This window comes from Camelus dromedarius, chromosome 16, assembly GCF_036321535.1.
Source record: "Camelus dromedarius isolate mCamDro1 chromosome 16, mCamDro1.pat, whole genome shotgun sequence".
Taxonomy (NCBI): Eukaryota; Metazoa; Chordata; class Mammalia; order Artiodactyla; family Camelidae; genus Camelus; species Camelus dromedarius.
The window spans coordinates 16155738-16181217 of NC_087451.1; the positions used below are offsets into that span (position 1 = coordinate 16155738).

At 35.2% G+C, this 25480-nt stretch overlaps 1 protein-coding gene across 1 annotated transcript in view; it reads right to left on the bottom strand.

Moving 5' to 3' along the window:
- UBE2G1 (ubiquitin conjugating enzyme E2 G1) overlaps positions 1 to 25480 on the bottom strand; it is an 83092-nt gene that overhangs the window by 15157 nt on the left and 42455 nt on the right. The window contains exons 2-3 of the mRNA XM_031469532.2: positions 12820 to 12922; positions 6021 to 6118 (exon numbers count right to left, since the gene is read on the bottom strand). Coding sequence (XP_031325392.1) covers positions 6021 to 6118; positions 12820 to 12922 — 201 coding nt within the window. The remainder of the gene's footprint in view (positions 1 to 6020; positions 6119 to 12819; positions 12923 to 25480) is intronic.

The window sequence follows — 25480 nt, forward strand, 5'->3', positions numbered from 1 at the left end:
AAAATTTCAAGATACCTAACATGTAGATGGTGCCTCACATTTACATGTAATAAATACAATAAAACGAATAAATGGCATCTATTCAAACTGTTCTTCATTTGTAGAAAGTATACGGTCCAAACACCAGAAATAAGTTTCTATGCAGTAATTATTTCCTAGTTTCCCCACTAACTTACTGATTAAAACTGTTGATACTCAAAGGTTCAGTGACTTTCTTAAGAAAAAAATGAAAAGTAACATAATATACTCTTTAAATCATATGAAGGCAAAACTATATTTTCGGGGGAAGAAATGTACTCAGATCCACAAAAGAAACATGTCATAATTGCCAGTGAAAATTCATCAACATAAATGATATTCATGAGGCCCCTATTCTATTAAGCTATTTTAAAATCCAAGCCACAAATTAATTCTTGTTTAAAAAAAAAAAAGGGAGGGGGGTTGTCCGTAATCTACTAACTCATTTACATTACACAAACACTCCCTCTATTAGTGAAGCTATCAAAATCGTAACACCCTTTTATGGTGAAATTTTCCCTATGCAAAAAACATACTTATTGAGAAAATGTTAGAAAAGTCAGAAAAACATAGTATTTTGGTAAAAAAAAAAAAATGTTTTAACCAAATTTCCAGATCCCATAAATAACCACTGACAATATTTATGTATGTTTCATTCCTAACCTCCTACCTAAAAGCCCAGCAAAGTTGCAATAGGTATAATTTTAAAAGCTTATTTTTCATCTCATAACTTAAGCATTTCCCCTGTTGTTATAAACTCTGGGTAACCAGAATCAAAGTTTATATATATTTTGGCTCTACGACAAATGCTTCTTGAATGCATATTGTGTGCCAGGCACCCACTTGACACAGGGAGTTCAGCGATGAATGTGACATTTAAGACCCATGACTTCAATGTCTTGTACATGAGCTGTTCTATAATTAAGGTTCCTCTCACCCCCACTTCCTAGTAAAATCTATTAGCTAAAATGAAGTAACTAAACCAAGAGGAGAGAATAACAAAAACAAAACTTGTAACAGCACTATGAAGTTCAACATAAAATGCTTATATAATAAACAAGGTCCTACTATATAGCACAGGGAATTATATTGTAATAATATAATGAAAAAGAATAAGAAAAGTATCTTGTAATAATCTATAATGAAAAAGAATAAGAAAAAGTATATATATATATATATGTATAAATGAATCACTATGCTGTATTCCAGAAACCAACACAACATTGTAAATCAACTATATTTCAATAAAAAATTAAATTAAAAAATGCTTATACAGTATTAAGATACTTCACTTATCACATAAGGATTTTTCCAAGTCATTTTCTTTGAGAATATGACATTAAATGTTTATGTAGAATTTTATCAGAGAATCGACTTAAGATCCATTTTCCATTTTTACAAATTGTTATCATAATATAGCACTGTTAAAATTTTAACCTTGTGTCATTTCACTTTATCATACAGTTTAATTTTTTAGAATGAGGTTTTTAGGCTTAATACCTATTACCGAATTACACTTAAAAAGGCAAGATAATTCTGAGTGAAGAGGCAATGAAACAAAAATTTTTTTCTTTATTGTAATTTTTAAATTTCACAAGTGAAATATAGTTTAATCAGCTTTTCTAAATGTTTTTAGGAGCAAAATTTTTCCATGTATAGAAACTATATGTATTTCCTCTTTTGTGAAATGTCTCTTCTTACCCTTTTCTCATTTATGTACTCAGTGTGTTTATTCTTTTTCTTGCCAAATTGCTTCTTAACTTTCCCTGTTTAATTTTTGCGTGTTATTTCTTCCTTTCACTTTAATACCCGAACAATGTTCTTTATAGCTGGCCTTAATATCTGATAAAAGATCCGTTCAAATATCCCTTTTTGCAGGGGGGAGGGTATAGCTCAAGTAGTAGAGCGCATGCTTAGCATACACAAGGTCCTGGGTTCAATCCCCAATACTTCCTCTAAAAATAAATAAAATAAGTAAACCTAACTATCTCCCCTTTTAAAAAAAAAAGAATCCCATATTGCATGTAATTGTCTATTTTCTCTTTTTACTCTCCTCTTTTTAGTCTTCTAGTATTTATTATTTTTGAAGCTAGAAATATCTTGTCCCTAACATTCAGCATGTAATTAATATTCACTATTTTTTTAAAGTCACTTGAAACTTTATTCCATTTAGAGTTTTAATTCACTTAGCTCTTTGGTATGAAGAGGATTTCTAAATCAATGTCCCCATAAATAGGTAGCCAACAGTCTTGGCATCAATGACTGCAAAGAAAACACATCTCTTCTTCCATCTTGAAGCCAGCCTACCTGAACCATGTATACTCTTCAGGCTCCCTCTTGAAGCTGTGCTCTAAAATGAGGAAAATCTGATCTACCCTCATCTTCTCTGTTTACTCACCATTTGGTACTCTCTTTTTTTTTAAATCTTACTGGTAACTGGCATCTGCCTCTAAACAGGATGCTATGGACTGTTCTCATAGAGTGATTGGGAGAACTTTTCTGGGTAATTTTCAGGCCAACCCTTCTGGCCAAAACAGCTGATACTGCTGAGCACACCTTCCTGGACACACTTTCCTCTCTTAGCTTCTGTGACACACTTCTTTTCCCTAGTTCTTGAGTCATTCTCAGTCATTTCCCCCTTTTCCTTTTCCCTGCTCTGACTTTTGATGGTATCCTAATCTCCAAAATTAGTCATCTTTTCCCTGGGTAAATTAACTCATTCACCATATCACAATGTTACCCATCATCTTTTCCCCCTCACTTTATTAAGATACAATTGACACGGAACACTGTGTAAGTTTAAAGTGTACATGATTATTTGTTATACACTACCTATCATCTTGATGCTGATAAAATGCAAGGCCCTACCTACGCTCACTGCTGAACCTTGGAGTAGTTTTATCTAATTATCAAGTGGCACCTCAAAAAAAAATAAGCCCAAAACTGAATGCATCTAAGTCACACAAAGCTAATCCTTACCATGTAATAATTTTTCTAACAGTTTTTTGAGATATAATTCATGTACTTGAAGTACACAATTTAATGATTTCTAGTATGTTTACAAAGCTGTACAGCCATCATGACAATCAATTTTAGAATATATTCAACACCACATTAAGAAAAGCCATACCCATTAGCAATCACTCCCCACTTCCCTCCAACCTTCCCCGAGCCCTAGGCAACAACTAACCTACTTTCTATCTCTATAGATTTGCCTATTCTGGACATTCCACATAAATGGAATCATACGCCATGTGGTCTTTTTGTTCACTTAGCATTATGTTTTTAAAGCTCATTCATGTTGGAACTTGTATCACTACTTCCTTCCATCGTATGAATATATTACATTTTGGGTTTTTTGCTAATTAACTGACAGACGTTTGGACTGTTTCTACTTTTTGGCAATTATAAATATTGCTGCTATGAATATTCATGTACAGGTATTTCGTGGACATATGTTTTCAATTTTCTTGGTTATATATCTAGAAGTGGAATTGCTAGGTTATAAGGCAACTACGTTTAACCTTTTTAGGAACCGCTAGACTGTTTTCCAAAGGGGCTGTACCATTGAACATTCCTGTCAGCAATGTAGGAGGGTCTAATTTCTCTGTATCCTTGCCAACACTGTTTATTATCTGTTTTTGATTATAGCTACCCTAGTGTGTGTAAGTAGTATCTCACTGTGGTTTTCTTTCTATAAATATTTTGTAAATGGTCCATTAATAAATTCTTACTTCTCCATTACCACCCACATCTCATAGTCAACAAGTGAGAATAACTAAATTTTCCTTCCTGCCACTATTCTTTTTTGTTGCTGCTGTTCTTTGGGGGGGGAGGGGATAATTAGGTTTATTTATTCATTTATTTAAATGGAGGCAATGGAGATTGAACCCAGGACCTCATGCATGCTAATCACACAGTCTACCACTGAGCTGTACCCTACCCCTTCCTTCTTGCTTCTACTCTTAATTCAAGCTTTCATTGTCTCTTACCGGAACCATTGCTAAAGTCCTCTACCTCCTGGCTATTTAGTCTGGCTTCCCTTTCCAACCCTCTCCCCTTGAGTATAATCTCTCTAGATGAAGATATAGTCAAGATGAACCTACTGTACAGCCTTAAACTGAATGAGTCCCCACACCTCGAGGTACATATTCAAAATTCTGTTCAAGAATCACATCCTGTAAGAATCAGTTCCTGACTCCCTATTCTATCCTACCAAACACCTTTACAACATCTGTCATCTCTGTTTCACTGTTAATGTCCGTCTTTCCCTCACATCAACCATAATATCCTTATAGGAAGAGACCATAACTCATTCATCATCTTTTTATTTTCAGCACCTAGCAGAAACTCAAATGCTCATTTTCCCTCTCATTTCTACTGCAGAACAACTCTCACTCCTTTCTAAGTCTAGCTCTTTTAGCCATCCCTGCCCAATCACCTTCTCCGGATCCTTTCTTCACAAAGCATCTCTTCTCTCAAATCAAGTCTTAATTATTTCACTCTCTAATGCCTTCTCCCTTATGGCCTGCAAACCAAAGTCTCTTCAACCTTAAAAACCAAACAAAACAAATACTCATTTCAGTTGTCCTCTTAAGCTACCCATGCCATTGCTACTATTCCTCTTAACAGAAGTCCCATGTATTGCTTCACATATGTATTCTCATTTAACTCTCACAGACAAAATAAGGCTCAGAGAGGCTTTGCCTGCAGTTACATAGCTAATCTGAGGTGGAGCCAACATTCAGAAACTTTGTTACATTTTCCTTTGAAATATGTGCAAAACCACTGACTTACGACGCATCAAATAATTCAAGTGAAAACAGAATAATTGCCAAAAGCCTAAGAAGAAAGGAAAGAAATGCCCGAGCAACAAGAGGCAGATGTGGTCGATTCATGCATCCATACATCATGCAGGACTACCGTTAATGCATTCCCCCAGAAAGAAATTATTTTTCTCCTTCTTACTGTAGAAAAAATAACTGTCTTTGTCATCGCTGCTATCTTAGATGCAGTGAAGCATGGTGGCTCCCAATAGTTTCCATTCACCACTCTAGTCTCAAGACCCACCTATTTTACAAGCCATTGGGTTCTAATAAACATTCGATTTCCTTGTAGTAAAGCCTTAATTTATTCATGCATCCATTACTCTCTCACTGGTTTTTACTGAAACTAATATATACGGGTTTCTTTTCCTTGCCACCGAAAGTCTGGACTATGAAAAGTAGCATGCAGATAAGTGTAACAGTCTAAAAAGGCTCTGATTACAAAATACTAATAGTCAAAATACTTAGGTAAGAAATTCTTGTGAGCTCTATTATACAAAACAAGGCCAAAACTTTAGGGAGACTCTACAAACATAGTTTACCTAGGCTAACCTTTTGCTCACAAAGTGGATTTTAAATGGTAGTATATCTTTGGGTAAAAAAGTCAATGTCACCATTTTATGCACCTCAGTACTGGACACTTTTCAAAAGTTTCAACACACAGTACTTTATCTGATTTGACTCTTTCAATCACTTTATGAAGTAGGTAAGACATTCCTCTTTTACAGCTAAGAATACACATAAAAAGTTAAGAGTTGTCCGTAGTCTAGGAGGTAAGATGAGAAAATACAAATTAAAAATCCAAGTTTAGTTAATTCTGTGCTCTTTGTAACAGCCAGTGAGTCACCTAATACCTTGGAAATTATCTCCTCAATTACAAGAGCTCTACTAACACTGAGTATCACCAACCTTGCCTCTAATCTGGAACACCATGAGTCTGAAAGAGCTGAAAACTAAATAAATAAGAAAATAAATAAATAAATAAATTTCCCATGTAATCTCTGTTACTCCTTCTCTTCTAAACAATCTAATACAAGCCTATGTACATAATGAACACAATGAACTTAGTACAAAAATTCCAAAACAATTTCATTGAGAACTACATCTTTCTGATTGACCTTGGAAACTTCAGTGACAGGCCATCATACTTGCAGAAGTAAAACTAGATAAACTTACCATTTGGGTGCCAGATTTCTGTAATGAATTTCATTTTAGGAGGCCGAAGGGGATAATCTTTTGGGAAAGTGAGATGAGCCTTAAAAACACCACCTTCACTGGAAAAAAAAAACAAAAACAAGTTCTTGCCTGTAAGTTCCTGCTCGTAAGACAATTATTAAAACAAACATAAAACAAGGGTGCTAGTGCTAACACTAAAAATGAAGTAAATAAATAATCTGGATTTCAAGCAGACTGTTTACTTACTCAAATACCCAGTTTAATAAACTATCATACCTACCACCTTATTAAACTCTCAACAAACTAGTAAAATGAAAGAAACTGTTAGCTTACAAAAGGCATCCAGATCAGATGACATTACTGCTCCACTGCTTAAACCTTTCTGTCACTTCCCAGTGTACTTAAAATTCAGAAGTTAAATTTAATGTTGCCTATAGAGATCAAGTTGGCAATTTCTCTATGTTGATCCCCACCTATCGCTCTTCCCTCTGTTCCAGCCCGTCTTCTTTCTGTTCCTTAAACACAATAAGCTTTTTCTCATCTGAGAGCTTACGCATTTTATTGTACCCTCTCTGGGAAAAGTTATGCTGACCTTCCATCCATCCATCCACTTATTCACCTTATCATTTAATAAATATTTATTCAGCCTTTATGTGTTTGACACTGGGAGTAAAGCAGAGAATATAGTCTCTCAAGGAGTTCATATTCTAGTGACTTTTCAAAGTAGTGCTGTGCGATAGAACTTTTTGCACGTTAGAGATGGTCTATGGTCATGCTGTCCAATATGGTGGCCACTAGCCACTTGCAATATGGCTAGTACAACTGAAGAACTGAATTTTTAATCTTATTTTAATTGTAACAGCCACATGTGGCTAGTGACTGCTGTGTAAGTGCAGTTCCAGAGCACTACCATTTACTTAAGAACTGTTCTTGAACAACTGTCAAAACAATACAATTTATCATATATGTTAATGAAAACTGATGGAAAAAAGTCAGCCTTATGGGGTAAAAACGACTAAGTTCCTGCCGTGTGTCGTTAGTATTAGCTGTTTCCTCTGTTTGAAATATCCTACTCCCTCTGTCATCATTCAGAACTCAGCTTAAATGTTACCTCTTGGGAAAGACTTTACTTGACTACCCCATATTAACTAGCCACTGTGCCCCTCTATCACATGGACCTCCTTTCATTTCTTTATTGCAAAAGCAATTTGCACCTCTTTCTTTTATTATAAGATGTATACCCCATCAGAGCAGGGTCATCTGATTGTGTTTGTTTCAGATCAGTAAGAAATCAAATCAGCTCATTAAGCGGCTTTCATTCATTAAACAAATAAACATTGATTACCTAATTATGCAATACACTGTTCTATGAAGAAGGATACAACAGAGAATGAGACATTAGAGATCACAGGTTTATGGCACGTTACCATTCTAGTGTCAGAAGAAAATATCAGTAATAAATAATGGAATTATATGTGCGATCTATTGTTAAATTTTTTAAAAAGTACCTATAGAATAAGCTCATTTGTCTTTAAGAAAAAAAGTGAGGGTATGTTTGTATACAAACAGAAAAATGTCTGGAAAGATGACACCAATACATAATAGTTAACTCTGGAACACAAGATTATGAGATCTTTTACTTTTTTGATACAGCTTGAATTTTTTTAACCACAAGCAAAATATTAATTATTATTGCCTTTTTCTGATCATAAAAGCAAGATGGGAGTGGGGGAGTTAAACAGAGAAAGGTGGACCATTAACACCAAATACTTCTGAATACTTAGGAAAGGCCGGTGGACTCAATATAAAAAGTAACCTCTACAATTTTGATAAAAGTAATTAAGAAAACATCTGCAAGGGAATAAAGAAAGAATGGGGTGGTAACACACAAGCATAATGAACAGGACAAACTGAGAGGTTTACAAGTACAGAAGGTGGTAACTAGATGCGGAAACAGTACCAATGAAAAGCTTTATAAGAGGAGAACAACCCCAGTCTGTTTGCAAGGAGATGGGAAGGTGACTAGAGATATTAGGAAAAGAGTAACTAAGAAATCAGAAGAAAGAAAATAAGTAAAGGGCCTGACCAAGAAAAATAAAGAACATACTTTCCTTCTGCACAGAAAGAAAACAGACTGAAATGTAGTACAGACATCCGGGGTAAAAAAGGAAGAAAAATGACAAATTGTACACCTGCCTCACGGCCTTAATTTTCATAATTGATGAGATTATCTATGTTGAAGGGGGAAAATATGAAGACCTGATGGAAATAGAGACTGGAATAGCAGTCGTGAAGAGTGCATTACACTTTTAAGAGATAAGTCTATCTTCTCAGCTTATGTTACCCCAACTTTATAAGTTAGTGCCTAAACTGCCCTTAGGACATTTTAATTCCATGAACTAGGTTTTCAAATTGGGGCTGCAAACTAATTAAGTGAGTTACTAACCAGTTTTTTTGCTTAACAGATAAAAATAAAACAGAAAATGTAGGTGCTTATCACAAGTAGTTTGTTTCAGTTATATAATCTACACGTTTCTTTCTATTCGCTAAAACGTATACACATAAGTATACGCTGTGTCATGATGTAAAATATTTCTGATTATGGGTTGTGGTTAAAAACAACAGTTTGAAAGCCACATATATAGAAAGTAGCCAAGAATCTATGTAAAAGGACATCAAAACAGCTACCACAAAGTCCATGCACTTTATTCCCAGGTTAAGGCCATTCCTTGATGCTAAGTTAGCTTTCCTAGGTCCCTGAATTTTGACAGCTGTCAGATTCACTTTAAAACTTTACATCAGCTAACTGGAATCCCTACTATGAAAAACTGACTTAGTCTATTAAGGTATTTTCAATTTTTAAAATTTTGATCAAATTTGATTAAAGGATTACCCTTAAAGGTTTAAAGAACATAATTTTCTTTCTGTCTGCAATGTCCTCACTCATTCTGAACCAATCATGCAATTTCTTAAGTGTTTTTCTTCCTACAGATGGAATCCTTAGCTTCTCTGATACTTGGGAAAATCCTACCTGTTTTCAAAAAAGCTTGGATCGGCAATCCCAACTTGTGAGCACAAACTTCTAGCAAACAGTGAACACTGAACACTGAACAGCCAAGTAAGAAAGAGGAATTCAAAAATCCCAGAGTACAAAACACAGTAGACTAAATATTAATATGTCACACTCATTATTTTTAAACATATGAAGATGCTACTATGATAAGCAAAAGGAAAGCTTTTTAAAAGCATCAATGAATAGGAATACCTTCCTTTCCATTTTATATTCTCTTCATCACAGATACTAATAGTATAATTACTAGCATGATGTTAAAAAGAGGTATGCAACCAACAGTTTCACATTTGAAAAGTTTGAGAAACCTAGGCTGAGTCCAAGTTTCTTCCATGAGACTTTCCTTACTGTTTTTGTATTAAAATCATAAACATCTTACAAGGATCAGATCCTACCATTTCACTTTGTCAGACCCTATCATTCTGCCAAATTTATTTTATTTAAATGATATACCATGTGCTGCCATCTGAAATTTTGCTCAACGTTGTTCTTTTACATATATCCATCCCCACTGATACCTGTCTCATGTCCATTCATTTTATTTGCCACATTCCACAATTTATCCATTATACTCAGTAAATATTTGATTGCTTCCATTTTTTTTTGTTATTACAAACAATAGAACATTAAACATTCTGAACACTTCCCAGGCATAGGGTTTTACCTTAGAAATGAAACAAGACAAAGCTTAAACAATTGTTCAAAGTCACATAACTAATAAAGTCACTCAGGGAACTAAACAAAGATACTCATGAAGTTAAGCACTTAATGATAAATGACATGGCACTGCCACTGATTAATCAATCTCTAAGCAACATGGGCACCAGGTTCATTCCCTCCAAAACTTCATCACAGAATATGCGGCTTGTGCCATATAAGTTTTAAAGAGGACTGTAGGAAGAATTTTGTTACTGTACATGGTTAGAATTAGAGAGTTTGGGTAGCCAACTCTTCATTTTCTATATCCACTGAAGGTAAGACAATACTACAAAATACATATAATCTTAAAAAATTCATATAATCTTAAGATTCCCCAAATTTTTCACACCATTGCCAGAGGTAAGAAACAAAATCAAGCATACTTCTTGAGCACACTAGCCATTAGTGATGAAAGAAAAAGAGAATAAGAAATAAAGAAGGTATACATTTACCATTCACCAATACAAATTTATAAAATTTATAATTACACAGTGATACTCTTGTCTCCTAAAGTTTCTTTAAAAACCTATTGCCACTCCTACTTTTTCTTTCTGTGGATATGGGTGACTATCCACACTACTTGATAATCATTAGTCTGAAAATGGCACATATGTCATACCAGTTTCCAGAATGCTTTTTGTAGAAAGACAGACTAAAGAATCTATTCTTTTTGTTACTATTATTCAAGAATCTACTCTTAACAGCACCAGAAAGATTAACTAATGGTAAGGGCAGTAACAAAAATTTAATGTTGTGCGAAGATAAATATAACAGCTAAGTTAATACTCACAGCAACTATCAATCTCAAAGCAATGCCTGAATATACCAATTATTGATTACAGGATTGTAAAGAGTGTGGAGTGCCCTCTAGTGACTGAACAAAGGCTAATGATACCAGTGTGAAATAGCACACCATTTTTTACAGAATTTTAGTATACTAGTAATTCTTTCTATTATTATATAATGATCTAATGAAGTTATGAACTAATCATCTGGGTATCATCTAAGCCAAGATTAACTTTCTTATTAGACTTTTCTTCTGGGGAATATTCCCTAACATACTCAAAACCTGCTGTACTCCCATTGAGTTCTCATAATACCCCATGCCTACCTCCATCATGGCTGTCCTCAAAGTGTATTAATTGACCATGATCTGTTTTGCGAACTAAACTGTAACCTCTTTGGGAGCAGTGACTATTAGCTAATTCAAGGTCACATTCCAAGCATCTAGCAAAAGACTGCTCAAAAAAAATTTGGAAACTAAATGAACGAGTACAGTAAATGCCAGTGTAATGCTTTATTTTTGCAACCATTCTATGTAGGAAATTGCCAAAAGGGATGGTCTAGACTCAACAAACCTTAAAATTCTTTTTTGAGAGCTTTAAAAACAATTTTAATATTTCCAGCACATGAATTTTAGAAAAGATCATTAATAAAAAGGAATCATATCCAAATAATTTTGGTTGATTATTATAAGATCTGTCAACTGTATTAAGGTTTCATTACTCATTACCTTGTTCAAAGTGCATGTGGTCCTGAGATTAAACTATACAGCCCAGGTGTGGCCAGGGCTCTCATCAGGAAGGGACAGTGCAGAAGTGGCAGCCAGTTGTCTTATCAGCAAGTCCACACTCCAGAGGAGTGGTCACAAATGTTTCTGCTATCCGCAACTCAGATCAACAGGTGGCACTTTTTAAACGTATACAAAAGGCCAGAAATAGATTTTTATTGGTGAAAAGAATGGCCTGTTAATTAGTACAATGAGTAGTAAGTAGTAAAGTGTCTCTCTTTGGTGAAGCTAAGGGACACAACATATATGTGGACCAGCTAATAATTGTGTATTAGATGAGATTCTAACCACCACTGCATGAAAAATGTGCAAGAATTTTGTGAGGTCCTTGAGATGGAGCTTAAACCTGGATGCCTAACTAATCTTCTACACGGACATTTGTTTAGAAGAATTTCTCTAGTTATTACATATCAACTCTTTAGGGTAGCAAGATTTTGTCCCTGAAATGTCGCTCGGTTTCCCTTGAGTAAACCTTCATGTGATGTGTTTTGATTTAAAAACCTAGAAGAATAGACCCTCATCATGCTCATAAGCCGGCTGGATGTATGGTTTTGTATGCAAAGTTTGGTAAGAAATTTGCTTTCAAATAATACTAAGGTTGTGAGGTAGTACCTACAGGATGGTTTTCATTGGTTATTATTATCTTGCAAACTAACATTGTGGAATGATTAAATTGAGGTATTTTAGTTTGCAACAATTACCAATGCAAACATAGCACTGGGAAATAAATCAACAAAAATTTTGATTGGCAGTAGTTGTGACAAAAACATTTCTTCTGATCTTAGAAAACCCTCAAATCAGTACTACAGCTCAACTCTGCATGTCATATCCAACCTGCTCTGGTATAGAAGTAGCTCTGAATTTTCTCTTCTATCAGATGTTTTACAGGGGATGAGGAATGGGGAGAAGAGATGCCATCTCAGAACACCTAAAATAAACTACTTGACCATCATCAAAAAAAACTGTTGATGTATCCATATCCTTGCTGCTTAGTACCATCAAGGATCATGACTGAGTAAGAAACTGTAGTCCCCAAGAAAGTCCCTGCTGCCACTCAGTTGTTGAGAAGCTGCTGCATTTTTTCCAATACCTCAACTTCTATAAAAAGTATAAAACTTGTACTAGTAGTCACTAACATGAGATAGCCATGATCCATCCTATAGAACATTACATATTAGTGAGTTTAAGTTTGTCTGCAAACACTCGTAACAGACAATAAGACAGCGGCCTTTGCATCTAAAAATGTATTATATAACATATTTAAGAAATCCCATCTTTTTCTACTGCTCTTTGATAACACTACATTCTATTATCTATCTTTACATCTGTTAATAATGATTAATGGAAAGTGATTAACTTAACTATTGCTTTTATAAACTAGGAAACTTCAGTTTATCAAAATAGTTTATATTTCAGTTAATTAAAAGAGCTCCACTTGGGTGTCAGTTCATGATACTTACTAGAGTGTATCTGGAGGACCAATAATGAGGACTTCCCATCGGTAGAGATCATTGTCATCTATTAAACCTGCTGAAAAGCCTTCCACTGGATTTTTGTTGAGTTCTGTGGGAAAAGAAAAATTTTATCAAATTTTAAGTATATAATCTTCACTCAATATTCAATACAGACCCTGAACATACACGTTATAAATTCTAACCTATTAAATGAAAATACCTGAATCCATTAGCAAAATGCTACCTGATGTCCAAAACATTTCCATTTCTGTAACACAAGGAAGAAATGGGTAAAGCAAACTATCCAGATCGATTTCTACTGCCCTTTACTTCTACCCTGGTTTCCAGCTAGGTTCTTAACATTCTAGTAGCCCTATGGTGGCATATAGGTATAGTGGTACAGAGAGCTTGCTCAAATGCAGATTTCCAGGCCCATTCCCCAGAGATTTTGGTTCAGAAGGAAATCAAACCAGTAATTCGGCTAATTCTTAAGCTGTGGTCTTTAGGGTACATTTTAGAAATACCGATAGAGTGCCTGCTATCTTTTCATTAGAATTTTGCTGCTTAACCAACCTTTATTTATACTAATAACTGTACATCTATATGATAAGTCCTCTGTATTCCTGGGGATACACATCTACAGCTGGTGTTCATGTGTGGACCATCAGACTCTGAGCACAGAGAGAGCAGAGGCTCCAACTGTCCTGCCAGTTTTCAGTATCCAGGAGTGTTTAAGAAAAATAGCTGGAGCCTATGGGAGCAGCAGTAGCAACGTGAGATTTTCCTCTTCCAGAGAGAGTATTCTGGCACTCCTCTGATCAAGGAGGTGGGGACAAGAACAGAGGCAAAAAAATGGTGAAGTGGGAAGACACAGGCCAAGATGGGACCTTAGAGGAGCTGGTGAGAAAGAGTGCGAAGTCTGAACAATTCCTGGAGTCAGGGAGCTTAATAAAGTAATGACCTATTGATAGTGGGTATTATGTCAGGATTTTTTTAACAGCTGTAATGACATATAATTAACATTCAGTAAATTTTACACATTTAAATTATATAATTTTTTACATATTGATCACCACAATCCAAGGCAATCACCACAATCGTGTGTGTGTGTGTGTGTGTGTGTGTGTGTGTGTGTAAATATATAAATCATCAACAAGAGGCACTGACTGGCTCAAATTGAGAAGTGGGGACAAAGCACACAGGAGAGCAATTTAAAGAGGACTTGCTAGGAGTAGCAGAACAGGTTTTAATTCTCATAATTCCTGCCATTATCTTCAAGGAGCTCACTCCAATGATAAGTAATCCAACTCAAAGTGCTATAAAAGACTGAGCCAAGTGTGTTAGTAACTGAGAAGAAAATAATAATTTTTTTGAGGAATCAGAGGTGGTTATTTTAACAACTAGGATTTAACACCCCAATATGCCAGTGAAACAGAGAGCCAAAAGTGAAAGTTTATTTATATTTTAAAATGAATGGCTTCTTCTCTCAAAACTTAAGGGGAGATTTTTTTTTAATAAGTCTAATAGTTCTGCCTAACAGGCATAGCAGACTTTTAAAAATAGTTTTAAATCAGTACTATGTTTCAAAACACAAGAAATGCATTTTTACATTTAAATAGCTATTCTAAGACATTTTAAAAATACTGAAAATGCAAAAAAATTGCATTTCAATCTTGCTGTTTTGTTTATAAATGCAAACATTTACTGAGTGCCAATATGCTTCAGACCGACTGGAAAATAGGTGAAAATTCCACTCCTACTGTCAACTGAGGAACAGGATAGAGCCAATCACAACGCAGGCAGATAATTTCTACGCTGAGTTATCCATTTCTAACCTTTCTCTGGATAAACACTATTACATTACTCAGACCATCTTCTCCAACACTATATACAAGAGTCTTGTGGAAGATTCTATAATATACCCAGAAATCACCTAGTTGTTGTGTTTTCCATCAGAAGTCCATTTTACAAATGTAAGTGGATAAACTCTGAAATTAGCACATACAGTCAAAATTACCCTTGAAAACTTCCTTATACTTTCCATAAAGCACATCATTGCTTCTCACTTTTGCCCATACACCATACGTTCTTTGAGAATTTCCTGCACATTCTTTCTGTGCTTTTCTCCTACAGGAGTGACTATGTTCACTGCTTGTCTCATCAAGTAACACGAAAGCAACGCTGAAGAATGTTCATCTGTCTCACTTTCATCCTTGCTCTTGCTCCTAGCATGGATCCTCACAGCCTAGATCCATGGGTATTTAACAGATTTAATGGACCTTCAGTGGCAGATGGTTACTGTACCTTCATGAATGCTTCCTTCAAGGTCCAATTCAAGTCCCATATTTGTCCAAGAGGCCCTTCCTAAATAATTTACCAAATGATCTTCTTTGACTAAATTCCTATTAACCATACTTTTAGTCTGTATTACATCCTTTGGCACTTAACTATCAGCTTCTGATTTCCACAGAAGTAAACAGGCAGTTACAATGTGTAGTAAATGCTCCAATAGTATAGGAATTTGGAGGGGCACGAAGGGAGGGCACATTATAATCATGAAGAGACAGAAAAGGCTTCTAAAAAGAGAAGAGACTTCTGAAATAAGACAAAGGATCTGGGTAGAGAAGGTGCAAGGTTTAAACAGAGGAACATACGCAAAAACGTGAAATATGGAGATGAGTATATGGCTAGAACAGGGGCAGGGGAGGGGGCATACACCTGAAACTAGACAGAATGTCAGAAGGACAGCAGAATGCCTCTATAAGCCATGTTCAAGGACTTGGCCCAGAAGGCAATGAGTCTTTGAAGAGTTTGTGTTTTTGTTTCATTTTGAAAACAATGAGGTGACCTCATGAGATTTACATTTTCAAAATCCAATCTTGCAGAATGTCAAAGATGACATAGAGTAAAGGTATGGTGATGACAAAGAAGCAATTAAGGTAATCCTGGGGCAGAGAGTGTAGCTCAAGTGGTAGAGCACATGCTTAGTTAGCACGCACAAGGTCCTGGGTTCCCTCTCCAGTACCTCATCTAAAAATGAGTAAGTAAACCTTCCTTATTAGCTACCCTCTGCTCCTACCCACCCCCAAAAATAGTTCTAAAGTAATCCTGGAAAGTTACCTTTAGAATATGCTAGTGGGAATAATGATGGGAAAGGGGCATTTAAAATAAGGAAAAAATTACACACAATTCCTCAAAAAGTTAAACATACAGTTTACATATAACTCAGCAATTACACTACTAGGTACATTCCTAAGACAAATGAAAACATCTATCCACATAGGAATTTGTACCCAAATGTTTATATAGCAATATTACCCATTAGGGTGGAAACAAACCAAATGTCCATTGATGAATGAATAAAGAAACTATGACATATACATGCAATGCAATATTATTCAGCCATTAAAAAGAAATGAAGTGCTCATACATGCTATGACTTCCATGAACCTCAAACACCAGGCTAAGTGAAAGAAACCAGACACATAAGGTCACATACTGTATGACTCCTTTTATGTGATATATCCAGAAAAGGCAAATCCACAGAGACAAACAGCCAAACAGAGAAGGAGGGAGAAACAGAGTGTAATTACTTATGGGTATGGGAGTTTTTCATGGGGTGATGAAATGGTTTGAAACTGAGATAGTGGTTATACAACATGTGAATACACTAAATACCACTGAACTGTACACTTTTACATGGCTAGTTCTATGTTATCTGAATTTCAACTCAAATTTTTTAAAATGACAAACAGGTTTCTATGCGGAGCAACTGGATAGGAGTCTGTTTATTCTCTGAAATGGGGATAATATGAAGATATGCTGATTTGAGGGGTGAGGAAAAAAATGATGACAGCTTTGGTTTTAAATATCTATACAGCATAAATACACTGTTCTACAAAGAAATCTGAGCTAAAGACAGAGACTTGGGATTATCAGAATATTGTTGACAACTGAAGTCATAAAACTGATGGCATCACCAAGGATGAGCTTAAATATGAACCATAGAAGATCTAACTGAGGTAATTCTAGGGAATAGTAATATCGGGGGATAAAAAAGAAGATGCTACGAAAGTAACAGAGAAGTAGGAAGAAAACCAGGTGAAAGCCAGATGAAAGAAGCCAAAGGAGATGCATTCCAAGAGGAAAGTTGCAAATGATAAATACACATGGCACAGGAAAGTGAGGGTCTAAATTCAGTCCACTGGGTTCTGGGTTCAGTAAAAAAAAAAAAAAAAAGGGCCAAGGCTGTCCTAGGCAAAAGTAGTTTCAGTGTAATGGTAAGACAGAGGCAGGCCATGCAGGCAACAGTGCATTGACAAAAAGAAGGTGAAGTAGAAAAATACAAGTGAAAGCTTTTTCTAGAAGTTTGTGATGGAAAAATATAGGCAGATAAAATTCAAGCAGGTTTTTTAATGGGAAAGGCCAACAAAAGATGTTTAAACATCCTACCACATTTAAATGTTAAAAGAGATCCCTCATACTACATTCTAATCCAGATGGATTACACGTATAAGCAATAAAACGTAACTGAAAGAAAATATAGTTTGTTTACAAAATCTTGGGTGGCGGCAGCTTTCCTAAGCAGAACACAAAACTCAACAGTCAGATTATACTACACAATATATTTTAAATCAGTATAGCAATAAAATTTAAATACAAATGAGAGACTGTGAGGAATATTTGCAACACAAGAGGTTAAAGTCTAATATCTCTAATACAAGTAAGAGTTCCTATAAATCCAAAGAAAGGGGAAACATACAAAGGGTGCAAAAACAATGGGGAGAAATGGAAATTACTAACAAACACAAACTCTGGCCTCTTTAAGACAAATATTTAAACCAAGAAGTGCCTATGCTTGGATTTTTACTTAGATTCCTAAGGCATTATAGAGAAGTTTTGAATGTTGACAAAGATGATGATAATCTTTTTTGAAAGCTACATGGACATAAGTAGAGTTGAAAAGAACTAGAAAGAGCTCTCTTTCCCTCATATCACGAACGCTAAAACAAAATCTTAATTAAAGTTCTAAAGCAGGCAAAACTAACCAATAGTACTCAAAATCAAGACAAGAGTTATCTTCTTTTTCTTTCAGAGTGGGGAAGGAGAGTGGTATCTTAGAGAGAGACTTCTGGGTGCTAGTAATGGCATGCTGTACATAATATTTACTCATTTTTCTTTGTGTATATAATACTTCAATTTTTAAAACTCAGTAAATCCTGTGTCACATGATTGTTAAATGAGAGTTATGTATGCATGCTGTGAATCTAGAAATCACCGTGGGCCAGAATGGTCTATAAACCATGAATAAAAAGGAAATCAAGAACAAGGTAATGTCCTTGAGAATAACGATTTGTATAGGTATAAGTAATGGAAAATAATGCATGAGCAAGCTTGCTACGATAGGGTCATTATTCAAGAATGAGATTAAAAGAGAATGGGGAGTGCGTGTGAAAAGTAAAAATTGTGTAGCCCTGAAACTGAATCAGAAATATCGGTATGAATTCATAATATAGCTTTAAAAATTCTGTGCGCTGTCCACTGAAAAGGTGGAGAAAAATGACCAACTCTGCAGCAGTGAGCATCCCTAGTGCCCAGAATGTGGTCTCCAAATAAGAGTTACTACATAAAGGGAAAAGGGCTCTTTAGAAATAATGGCTGATTCCAGTTCAGGGGCAGGAAATGATCTAGGCTCATCTCATATCAGATAAAAAGGAAACTACCAAATAATACTATGGTCTTGTTAAAAAGAACTCAGCCATATTGAAGAGGACCCCCTCCACTGGCCAAATATGGGACAATTTGAGTATCAACAGTTAGTAACCACAAAGGATTGAAACATATGTTTCAATTCATGACTTTATAAACAATGATATAATATACAACAAACTAATTGATCATCATTATAGGACACTAGTAAACCACTTTTGTTATCTTGAAAACCCCTTTAAAAAAAGCAAAGAATCAAGATTTATTCTTCCTTTTCTATATAAATTGTATTGCCAAGTAATCAAATAGAAACTATTATTTGATCAAATGAGTATCTCTCTATAGAAATAGACCAGTTATCAATAGGCACATGACAAGATGCTCAATATTACTGACATTAGAGAAATGCATATCAAAACTACAATGAGGTACCACCTCACACCAGTCAGAACGGCATTCATCAAAAAGTCTACAAATAATAAGTGTTGGAGAGGGTGTGGAGAAAAGGAAACCCTCCTACATTGTTGGTGGAAAAATAAACTAGTACAGTCACTTTGAAGAACAGTATGGAGGCTCCTTAAAAAAATTAAAATAGTTACCGTAAGATTCAGTATCCCATTCCTGGGCATATATCCAGAGAACACTAATTCAAAAAGATACATACACCCCAATGTTCACAGCAGCACTATTTACAATAGCCAAGACATGGAAGCAGCCTAAATGTCTACAACAGATGATTGGATAAAGATGAGGTATGTGTATACAATGGAATATTACTCAGCCATAAAAAAGAATGAAATAATGCCATTTGCAGCAACATGGGTGGACAGAGATTATCATATTAAGTGAAGTCAGACAGAGAAGGACAAATATCATATATCACTTATATGTGGAATCTTCAAAGGAAAAAAAAAACGATACAAATGAACTTATTTACAAACCAGAAACAGACTCACAGCCATAGAAAATAAACTATGGTTACCAAAGGGGAAAAGGGGGTAGGGGGGATAAATTAGGAGTTTGGGAATAATATATACACACTACTATATATAAAATAGATAAATACTAAGGGTCTACTGTATAGCACAGGGAACTATATTCAGTATCTTGTAACAACCTATAAAGAAAAGAATCTGAAAAAGAACATGTTTGTAAAAATAAATAAATAAAATTTAAGAATAGTCCAGTTAAAAAATGAAAACTTATTGAAACATTGCCATTTTGTCATTTTAACCTAGGCATTTTTTAGAAAGAAAGACAATCAGACATTAGCATGTCTCCTGATAAACTAACCACCACTTAAGAAGTGATCTCATGTGACTCTCAAAGTTGAACCTGCTTTAAGTCCCTAGACACAATTACCAATTTATAGAAAACACAGAGAACTATGTTTAAGGACATTCCTGAGACACAATTAGCAAAATCTATACTTTGGGAAATTCTAAAGGGCAAGACCTAGAATCTTAAATAAATACACTGCAAGGGAAACAAAAGAGAAGACTGAATTAAAAAGACTTTTTAAAATGTATGACAAATTTGAAGGCTGACTCAATCTAACAATACTAAATTACTGTTAACTTTTTAATTGGTAATGGTAGTGTGTTCGGTTTTTTTTTTTACCCCCCCCCTTTTTTAAACATACTGAAATATTTACAAATGACAGTGATGTTTGGGATATGCTTCAAAATCATAATGCGGTAGAGAGAGATCAAATTAGTTTGGTTATGACCTAGTAACTTTTGAGGCTTGGTGAATACATGGAGGTTCACTGTACAGTCAATTTTATTATTATTATGTTTAAATTTATTTCTCAAAAGTTTTTAAAATGTTTAAAGCAGTTCAGACTAAAATAATGGTTTACAATACTTGTCGATCATGTGAAAATAAACCTTCACTGAGCCTCAGAAAAAATACAAGGTGTTTCAAAATAACAACATCCAAAGACCCAAACTATATGTCATTTTACACTTGACTACTAAGAAAATAAGCTACTTTAACTGTACATACACTTCACCAAGACCAATAGTTGACTAAGTCGAATGACTACAAAGCCAAATATAACTGTTATTTATATCCTAGCAATGATTTTGCTTTGTGTCTCAATGGTTATGGTCTCCTGCTATCAAGTTTATTTATGTAACACACAGCTGCCTGCAAGGTGCATTTCTGTAGAGTGACTATTTTTACACTGGCTTCATTTTGAACTTTTGAAATCTCAGATTGAACTTCTTATGCAGACACTATCTAATTACTCCTCCTAAGTACTGAGATGGTTTGTCAAAATAATTTTGACCTTATTATCAGAGGACTGAATTGCCTTATCACTTTAAAACATAAATCGCCAGAAACTAAGTCACCAAAATTAATTGGGAAAATATTCCTTTCCTGCAAGCTTCCATTAACTAATCATTATTGAAAAAAAGTAATGTATCAGCAAACAACCAAAGGTTTGCTTATATTTCCTCTACAGATTCTGAAGATGAGTCAGTTTAATCACTTTTACAGGTTTCTGGCAAACTTTAAAAGTTCGCTTAAAATTAGAAATTTTGGAGACTTCCTAAGCCACAAACACCTCTAGACATGGCCCTACCCACCAGAGGTCCAGGACCAAGCTTCACCCAGCAGTGGGCAGGCACTGGCTCCTCCTGCCAGGGAACCAGCGTAAGCCTCTGGTCCAGCCTCATCTACCAGGGGGCAGACACCAGGAATAAGAAAACAGTAATCCCAAAGCCTGTGGAAGAAATTCATCAACATAAGCCAGGCTCTACACTGGGACTGACTGGACCCTGGCCCTTGGGTGACAAGAGAGAAGTGTACTGCTGCAACGTATAGGATGTCTCCCACAGAGAGCCACCTCTCCAAGGTCAAGAAACAATAACTAACCTACCTAAAAATACAAATAGAAAGATAGACAGTATGAGGCGGCAGAAGAATATCTCTCAAGCCAAGGCGCAAGATAAAATCCCAGAAGAAGTAAGTAATGAGGAGATAGGCAATTTAACTGAGAAAGAGTTTAAAGTAATGATGGCAAAAATGTTCAGAGAACTCAAGAGGAGTATAGATGCACAGAGTGAAGTTTCTAGCAAAGATTTGGAAAATATAAAGAATACCCAAACAGAGCTGAAGAATAAAATCACTGAAATGAATAACACACTAGAAGGAACCAAGAATAGACTAAATTAGGCAGAACAGATCAGTGAGCTAAAAGTCAGATTAGTAGAAATCATTACTGCAGAAAAGAAAAAAGAATGGAAAGAAATAAGGATAGTTTAAGAGAACTCTGGGACAACATGAATTGCACTAATATTCGCATTACAGGGGTCCCAGAAAAAGGAGAGAAAGGATCTGAGAAAAATTTTGGAGAGATAATCACCAAAAACTTCCCCATCTTGGGAAAGGAAACAGCCACCCAAGTCCAAGAAGTGCACAGAGCTCCACAAAGGATCAACCCAAAGAGGAACACACCAAGGCACACAGTCATCAAGTTGACAAAAATTAAGGATAAGGAGAAAATACTAAAATTAGCAAGAGAAAAGTAATATATAACACACAAGGGAACTCCCATAAGGTTATCAAATGATTTTTCAGCAGAAACTCTACAGGCCAGAAGGGAATGGCACAATATATTTAAAGTGATGAAAAGGAAAAATCTACAACCAAGAATACTCTATCCAGCAAGGCTTTCATTCAGATTTAATACAGAAATCAAAAGCTTCACAGATAAACAAAAGCCAAAAGAATTCAGCACCACCAAACCAGCCTTACAACAAATGTTAAAGGAACTTCTCAGTCATCAAACCATAAGAAAAGAGAACAAAAAGAAGAGAAAAAAAGACCTACAAAGGATCACTTTGAGGAGGGAGGGTATAGCTCAAGTGGTAGAGTGCATGCCTGGCATGCATAAGGTCCTGGGTTCAATCCCCAGTACCTCCTCCAAAAATAAATAAGTAAGTAAATAAATAAATAAACAAACAAACAAACAAACAAACCTAATTACTTCCATCCCCCCACCAAAAAAAAGAAGTAAAAAGAAAAAAGATCACTTTGGCAATCTGGGGTCTTTTATGGTCTCACATAAATTTTGGAATTGTTTGTTGTAGTTCTGTGAAGAATATCATGAGTATTTTGACAGAGGTTGCACTGGATCTATAGATTGCTTTGGATAGTATGGCCATTTTGATAATGTTGATTCTTATACTCCAACAGTACAAGATATCTTTCCATTTCTTTGCATCACCTTCAATTTCCTTCATCAATGTTTTGCAGTTTTCAGAGTATACGTAATCTCTTTGGTTAAGTTTATTTGTAGGTCTTTTGTTGTTTTTGATGCAATGGAAATGTTTATGCTGGTTATAAAGTTTTGGTTTTTGAAGTAAAAAAGAAAAAAGGGAATGAAGGGCCACAAATGGCAAAGTATCCTTCTTTCTTATGGGTGAGTTGTATTCCATGACATATATATGCTGCATCTTCTTTATCCATTCATCTATTGATGTGCACTTATGATGCTTCCGTATCTTGGCAATTATAAATAATGTTGCTGTTAATAGCAGGCTGTATGTATCTTTTTTAATTAATTCTTATCTTCCGATTGGCTTTATTCCTTTGATAACTATGTAAGTTTAAAAAGGTAAAGCTCTAAATGTTCTGAGAAACAATGAACAGTAGTACTTGTATGTGAATTTTTAAAAAATACGTGCAGCGTATTTTGTGTATGTATTTACATGCAATATATTGTATATTGGCAGTCAAACTAACAATTCTACCTAATAAGACTGAAAAATGAAAAAAGTAAGATATTATTAAAATTTTTAAAATAAAAAAATTAAATTAGAAATTTTGTCTTTACACTATGCCATGGGCTAGGGGTAGGTAGTGCTAGCTGACTTCCTAATCCAAAATATTTTCAACCTAGATGTATTTCTTTTACCATGCTTCAAAAATGTAAGGAATATGGAGCAGACAAGCAAGAGGTCAGAGATCATATCTTACAAAAATTTTGCCAATATGCTCCTGAAAGGATATGCTTGGCAGAATTCTGGGCCACATTCCTAAAATAGCACTTAAGGAGGAAGTTCTGCCACGTGAAATATTTCACCTTGCTTACATCCTCTTCAAACACTTATTATGATCCAAGGGTTTCTTCAACATTTACCCCTAAACACATTGTTGCTTATGCTTACATACAGCAGCAGCAGCATAGGTCTCTGCAAGAATTCCCCACCATATGTAAACTGCTGCGCCTTGACACAATAGTCTATGGTTTTATGTAAACTTCTCATCTATTTTTTAGAAATAATTTGATAAAGACATGATGGGGGCAAATTTGTGAATTTCATCTTACAACAGAAAATCTGGGCCAGTTTTGGGCACAGAGTATGGTATGTCAGTCAGACCCGGCTTTGAATGCCAGTTCTCACTAGCTTTATCATCTTCAACAAGTTATTTCTTTTTCTTTTTTGAGTATCATTTTCTTCATCAGTAAAGTATGGTAAACCATGGTAGTGTTGCAGGACAGGTGAGAGATATTGCATACGCAAAATGTTGATAACCTCAGAGTACAATAAATGTCAATTGTCCATTTTCTTCCTTACTGCTCATTAGACTATAGGCTATAAAAGGAATACAATGTTCTTTAGAATCTCAACAATAAGCCTTAACCTTTGCAAAACACTACCCACCCCTGAACATCACACCCAACTACTTGTTTTGGTGATGTTTATTGTACCAGTTTATTCTGTACTCCATACCCCTAGGCCGTAAGAATGAGTGAATGAATACTTCACAAGCCAGGAGAATGAGATCTTGTGGAGGATTTTTCAAACTGGAATTAAAGAAAAGGAGCCTCAATCTATGCAGAAGTTGCCCACAGCCGTAACACAAATCTCAAGGAGAAAGCAGTTATGTGAAAATGAAGCCAAAATGAAGTTAAATAAGCAAAAGCAGGCAACAATAAGAGAGGTCCTAACAGAATTCCAGTTTCTTACATCTGGTACCACTCCTGTCCCCTTCCATAAACTTGGTTAAGAATCAAATTTCTTTTTTTGTCTAAACTTATTCTAGTTCAATTCCTGTTGCTTCCAACTAAGTGTACCTTTTTCCTCCATTCAAAGAGTCCTATTTTTAAGCTTATTTCCTAGTTGGTCTCTAGTCAAGTTTCCCCTCTAATACTTTATAGCAGTGGTTTTCAGCAGGGCTGACAAGGTATGATCACCTCAAAGGCAGATAAATGGGGGTGTCTATTTGCACTGCCACTAACTGAGGGGGCACTTTTTAAAAAGCATACAATATTTCTATAATCAGAAAATAAAGCTATTTCCAAGGCAGGAAGAGCACTGAGTTTATTTTCACCTATGCATTCTTTTCCTTCTCAACTTCCCCATTTTCTGTATCAATCATGTAGGTTCAAGGCTTATCATCTTTGATCACTCCTTTCATTTACTGCCTGGCCATTCAATGTAAAAATCCATCTATTCATCCATCCTTGACATTTCTTCCTTCCAAAATGTCTCTAGTTGTCCATCTCCTTTCAGCATTCCTGTCAAGATCATCAGTCTAGGTTTAATCTGAAAATACAATTAAAACTGTCCTAACCGTTTTCCACCCTACTGAAGGCTGTCTTCTGTATTAACTGTAAGGATGTTTTTTGAGGATGTTACATTGTTATATTCAAACAGTACCTTCCTTATGACAGAAAGTATTCAGGAGACATCATTTTCTGATCTCAGTAATACATAGGCTTCTTCAGACTCTGATTTATTATTTTTATCTTACCTATACCATGAATTGTGTAACTGATCAAATCAGCATTTACACTTAGGCTGTGAGGAACTTACACCAGCCAATTTATACCAGCTATAAGTACACAGAAATATTTTGTATATGTTTTTAGTAAAGCTAATTCTAATGAAGAGTTTATGCCTGTATCCACTTTTTTCCTTTCACTCTCACTTCTAATTGA